The 6,484-nt window shown below is 39.4% G+C and overlaps 1 protein-coding gene across 2 annotated transcripts in view; it reads left to right on the plus strand.

Annotated features, from left to right (window-relative positions):
• LOC109378100 (guanylate-binding protein 4-like) overlaps positions 1-6,484 on the plus strand; it is a 50,115-nt gene that overhangs the window by 36,292 nt on the left and 7,339 nt on the right. For both annotated transcript variants that reach the window (XM_019634567.1, XM_019634568.1), the window contains exons 9-10: positions 1,828-2,040; positions 3,108-3,210. In XM_019634567.1, the coding sequence (XP_019490112.1) occupies positions 1,828-2,040; positions 3,108-3,210 (316 nt within the window). The remainder of the gene's footprint in view (positions 1-1,827; positions 2,041-3,107; positions 3,211-6,484) is intronic.

Below are 6,484 nucleotides of genomic sequence, written 5' to 3' on the forward strand. Positions count from 1 at the left end.
TACATTAAGCATCCTTATAACCAGTGTTTTGAACTCTGCATCTGGTAGACTGCTTTTCTTCATTTCGTTGAGTTCTTTTTCTGGAGTTTTGTTTGCTTATTTCTATACATGAGGTAGGTTTGCTACATCTCCCAGGCATGGCAGAGTGGCTTTATGTAGTAAAGGTGCCTTGTAGAGACCAGTGGTGCAGTTTACCTGGTCACCTGAGCTGAGTGCTTCGGGGATATGTAGGTTGTGTGTACACTCCTGTTGTAGTGGAGCCTTGATTGCTGTTGGCACATCAGTGGGTAGGACTGACCCTAAGGCTGACTTGCTGTGAAGGCTGACTGTGACCACATGGGGTTAGCTGTTGGGCAGGAACTGATTTCACAGAGTGGAAGTCTTCTTAGTGGAACTCAGGTGCCAGCTAAGTTTGACCTTCACATGTGTCTTTCTGGAGCTGTTTGAGTTGTGCCCTGGTGTGGTATTAAGCCAGCCACCAGGTTTGATAATTCTGGAGCCTCTCAGGAGGGGCTCTGATGCAGACCAAGGTCATCTTCCATTTGTTCCCATCCTGAGACCACCTAGTCGTAGCTACAAAGTGATCTGTAGTTTGTTGCCCTTTGTGCTCCACTTGGAGGTTCTTGGGAAAAGCTATGCTGTGAACTAAGGCCAGCTACCACTAGAGCCTTATGACCCTTGGGACACTTCAGGGGACACTACGATGTGAGCTGAGGCCAGCTGCCACTTGTGTTGGGATTTTGGCTGCTTGGTTGAAGCTACATTCCAAGCCATCATTTGCCACAGCTTATGCCAGGCTTGGGACCATCTGAAGGGAGTTACAATGAAAGTTGAGACAAGGCACAGCTTGTGCCAGACTTGGGGCTCCTTAGCAATAGATACAGGGCACCAATACTAGTCACTGATCATTTGGGGTTTGTGGACCTTTCAGAGATTTTAGGAAAGTGCACAGTGTGAATTAAGACTGGCCACTTGTGTGGAAAACCTGCTGGAAGCAATTGGTCCATGTGCGAACTGGTTAGGGCAATATCGCAGGGAATCACCAGTGTGGTATAAACTGTGTTATCCAGGTAAATGGATACCTCAGATTTGGCGCCCACTTGTGCCTGCTGGCTGGGTCAGGGCAGGGCTCATCAAAAAAGCCAATGACACCTGCCCCTGCTTCCCATCTCCAGAGAGAGCCACCCTGACCACTGGCCTTCCAGCCCTAGCCCTGAGGCTAGTCAGTTCAGCTCCTCCCTGTATATACATACCTGGAGCTTTTCAATCTGCTGTTCCTGCAAAATTACAGCAAGTGAGTTTGTGAGTGACTGAGTCCTAATGCGGACCCCTCAAGAGGAACACCTGGTACTCACTCCAGCAGCCCTCCTCTCACTCATCTGTAATACCTTCTGTTTTTCACAGCCAGATGTTGTGGGAACTCCTCTTCCAGGCACCGGTACCTAGAGCTGGGGAGCTGAGGATGGGGCTCGGATTCCTCACTCCTCAGGGATGGACCTCAGCAGCCAAGATAGTTATCCGAATTGCTAATCACCTCACTGTAGGTGTGGAACCTGTCCATTTTGCATCTCTGCCCCTCCTACCAGTCTCATCGTGGCTTCTTCTTTGTATCCTCAGTTATAAGACTTCTGTTCAGCTATTCTTCAGATGGTTTTCAATGATGGTTGCTCTGTAATTTAGTTGTAAGTGTGACATGGGAGGAGGCAAGCATAACTTTACTTAGTCCCCATCTTGACTGCAAGTCAGACTGCTTCTTCTAAGAGGATTACAGTTGGACCTTCCCTTCTAATATTTTTTCCTTTGGGTTTCTCCACATTTTCCTGATAGGAAACCATACAGGAAAAGAAGGGAGATTTCATGCAGCAGAACAAAGAGGCATCTACAAAATATTGCCAGGCTCAGCTTAAGCAGCTCCTCGAGCCCTTGATGAAAGATATTTCGAAAGGGACTTTCTCTGTGCCTGGAGGACACAAACTCTACTTAGAAGAAATGGACAAGGTTGAACAATCTTATAAGCTGGTACCCAGTAAAGGAGTTAAGGTGAGGAACAAAAAAAGGAAGGAAGAACATCAGATTAGGGTCAGAGGGTCTTTTGAAAATCTAAGACCACAGCACTATTTGTGGAGAGAAAGCAGGGCATGATGATGGCTCTACACTTTCAGGTTTTATATCCACAGTTAGTTAGCCACTCTTCAATAAACTAGAAATGTTTCTTCCCAAATATAGGATTTATTATCAAAAATCTTGATGAAGAGGACATTCCTTTCACTAAGCAATGTAACAGGCTTTGTGCTACATATAGGGGGATATGTAATTAAAGAAGCAACTTTCTCTAAAAGCTTATTATCTTACCAAAAAAAAGCCATATAAATGGGCAATTAGATATGGTGGGGTAATGATTATCATACAAGTATACAATATTGATGATGGTGATGATGATGGCAGCTAGCATATATTGAGCACTCATTTTTTATTGTAGGTATCACCTTAGGTTTTGTGTTTAGATTATTAATTTAATCCTTAGAATAATATGAATTATGTACTGTCATCCACATTATACAATTGAGAAATGTGATGCACTGAAAATCTATTAAGTTGCCTAAGAGAAAACAGCCAGCAAGTGGTAGGGCAGCTCTGTGTACCAGGCAGCCACTTAAAACTCAGCAAGATGTTTAGTGAAGCTTCATGGACAAGGAGGTAGTCACTAAAGTAAAAGTATCAATAATTGATATCTAGTAACAAAAGAGTAGACAAGCATCTAGTCAGAAGAAAAAGAATGTGCCAATATTGCAAAAAATGGAGGATTGGTATTTATAGAACTGCGCATAAATCCAGTTGTCTATAACCCAGTGCGGATGGTAGGCGGCATCTGTAGTATAGGAAGCTGGAGGGCTAGGAAAGAGGTTGCTGTAGAGGGTTTTCATGTCTAACTAAGGGGCTTGGACTCTTATTATGGCCATAGAAGGAAAGAAACAACACAGTGAAAATCCCAAAAAGAATGAAGAATTTACAGGATCTGATTTGAAGTTTTCTTGGACAATGATTTCCACAGCAAAAGACTTGATCTTTGTTGTCTTACAAGCCTTTGCTCCTTCTTGTTTCCTCAGGCAGATGAGGTTCTCCAGAGCTCCCTGAAGTCACTGGCTGCAACAGAGGAATCCATCCTGCAGGCAGAGAGCGCCTTCAGTGCTGCAGAGAAGAAAGTAGCAGGTACAGGACAGGGCTTGGCTCACAGAAAGGAGAGGTTCTTGCAGGGCCTTTTAACAGCTGTGAGAACAAAAACCTCTTGNGTTTCTGGTGTGTCACATTAATTGATTTGCAGATATTAAACCAAACTTTCATCCCAGGAATATAATCATGGCATATGATCTTTTCAATGTATTGCTGAATTTTGTTTACTAAGAGTTGTTGAGACTGTTTCCATCTATGTTCACCAGGGATATTAGCCCATAATTTTCTATTTTTGTAGTGTTTTGTCTGGTTTGGTATCAGTGTAATATGGGACTTTTAAAAAGAGTTTGGGATTCTTTACTCCTCTTCAGTTTCTTGGAATAACTTGAGAAGGAAAGGTAATACTTCTTTTAATGTTTGGTGAAATTCACCTGTGAAGCCATCTGGTACAGGGCTTTCTTAGTTGGGAACTTTTGATTACTGAATCAATTTTATTAGCAGTTATCAATCTGTTCATATTTTGTTATTTCTTCCTGATTCGGCTTTGGAACATTGTATATTTGTAGGAATTTCTTCCAGGTTGTCCAAATTGTTGGTATATAATGATTCACAGTATTTCCTTATAATCTTTGTATTTCTGTGGCATCAAGTGTCAGTTCTCTGGTTTTGTTTCTGATTTTATTTATTTGGGTGCCATCTCTTATTTTTCTTGTTGTCCTGGCTGAAAGTTTATAAAGTCTGTTTACCTTCTCAAAGAACCTGCTCTTGGTTTCACTGATGTTTTCTATACTGTTTTCAGTCTCTATTTTATTTATTTCCATCCTGATCTTTATTATTTCTTTCCTTTTACTCACTTTGTGCTTTTGTAGATCTTTATAATTCCTTTTGGTGTACAATTAGATCATTTATTTGAGATTTTACCTGTTTCTTGAGGTAGGCCTGTATTGGTATAAACTTCCTTCTTAGAACTGTTTTGGTCATGTCCAATAGACTTTGGGCCACTGTGTTTCTATTTTCATTTATCTTGAAGTATCTTTTGATATCTTCCTTTATATCATTGTTAACCAATTCATTGTTTAGTAGTATGTTATTTAGTTTCCATGTGTTTAGTTTTTTTCAGCTTTCTTCTTGTAATTCATTTCTAGATTCATACCATTGTGATCAGAGAAGATGCTTGGTATGAATTCAGTCTTTTTAAATTTATTGAGACTTGTTTTGTGGCCTAACATGTGGTCTATGGTGGAAAATGTTCCATGTGCACTTGAAAAAAAAACGTATATTCTACTGCTTTTAGGAGAAATGTTCTACAAATACCAATTAAGTTCACCTCTCTAAAGTATTATTTAAAGCCTTTGTTTCTTTGTTCATTTTCTGTCTGGATTTTTTATCTATTGATGTAATGGGGTGTTAAAGTCCCTTACTATGACAATATTACCATTGATCTCACCCATTATTTCATCAGTTTTTGCTTTATATGGTTAGGTGTTCCTATACTGGTTGTGTAACTGTTCATGAAAGCTAATCCTCTGGTTGAATTGATTCCTTTATATTATGAAAGCTTTCCTTATCTCTTGTTATAAAGCTTATTTTGTCTGAAATAAGTATTACTACCCCAGTCTTTTATTTATCTGCATTTTCATGAAACGTCTGTTTCCATCTCTTTACTTGCAGTCTCTGTGTGTCTTTCAATTTCAAGTGGGTCTGTTGTAGGCAGCACATGTAGGGGTCTTATGTTTGTATCCATTCAGCGACCTTAGGCCTTTTCATTGGAGCATTTAGTCCATTTACATTTAAAGTAATTGTTGATGAGCATTTAGATATTGCCATTTTATTAATTGCTTTCTGATTGCTTTTGTAGTTCTTCTCTGTTCAATTCTTATTCTCTTGCTCTCTTCTCTTGTATGTTGATAACTTTCTACAGTGTTGTCTTTGGATTCTTTTCTCTTTAATTCTTGTATATCTTGGAGATTTTTGGTTTGTGGTTACCATGTGGCTCATATATACCAGACTATGTTTATAGCAGTTTTTTTTAAGTTAATAGTCACTTAAGTTTGAACACATTCCAAAATCACTACAATATTTACTCATCCCTTCCAAGTTTAGGTTTTTTTCAGTTTTTTATTTCCTTTTTGTATATGTGTTTACATGTATTTCTTAATATGTTGTTATAATTACACATGATCTTCCTACTTTTACTTTTAAACATTGTGCTAGCTTTATACTAGGTTATTCCACTGGTTTTACTGTTTGCCTTTGTCGGTGAGAATGATTACTTTCCTATATTTTCTAATTCATATTTTTTATCTTTTCTACTTAAAAAATCCTTAACATTCCTTATAGTACTGGTTTGGTGGTGATAAACTTCTTTAGCTTTTTCTTGTCTGGGAAATGCTTTATGTCTCTTTTAATTTGAAATGAAAGCCTTGCTGGGTAGAGTAATATTGGTTGTAGGTCTTTGCTTTTCATCAGTTTGACTATTTCATGCTGACCACTTCTGGCCTGCAAAGTTTCTGTTGAGAAATCAGCTGATAGTCTAAGGGGAGCGTCTTGTAGGTAACTGCTTTTCTCTGGCTATTTTAAGGTTGTCTCTTTGTCTCTTACTTTTGGCTTTCTTTTTTTTTTTTCCCAGGCAACAGAATTTTATGGTCTTATTAAAATACAATTTGCACACAAGCTGTCTATTCATTTTCTTCACTGTGCAGCACGGTATTGGGATTGGTGACTCTGATGGCCAGCTGGGCTGCTCTTTCCACAATGGCTTTGTGGTTCTTTGAGAAGACATTGTGAGCAATGTCAGCACAATAAGATTTGTTGAACTTCAAGATCCTTGACATTGTGGACCAGGAACTTCTGAAAGCCACGGACTAAGCAGCATGTGCTTTGTTTTCTTGTAAATTCCATAATCAATATTGGGCATTAAGATCTGGCCCTTGAATCTTCTGTGCACCCTATTGTCAATGCTTCTGGATTTCCAACAATTATGCATAATTTGGAGATATCAGTCTGACTGGGTGCAGGATAAACTTCTTGATCCTCTTTTTGAAGATTTTGGGCTTCATGAGTGGTTTGAGGACACCCATGATACTGAGTAGGAAATGAGTGCCAACTCTGTAGGCAGCGCAGAGGAAGAGCTTACCTTTGGTTTTAATTATGTTGTGTCTTGTGTTCTTTAGATTCATCTTGTTTGAGACTCTCTGCACTTCTTGTGCTTGTATGTCTGTTTCATTTGCCAGGTTAGGGAAGTTTTCAGTTATTGTTTCTTCAAATAAGTTCTCAATCCCTTGCTTTCTGTCTCCTCCTCCTGGTCCCCCTA

The sequence above is a fragment of the Hipposideros armiger genome, unplaced genomic scaffold (assembly GCF_001890085.2).
Source record: "Hipposideros armiger isolate ML-2016 unplaced genomic scaffold, ASM189008v1 scaffold_1738, whole genome shotgun sequence".
NCBI lineage: Eukaryota > Metazoa > Chordata > Mammalia > Chiroptera > Hipposideridae > Hipposideros > Hipposideros armiger.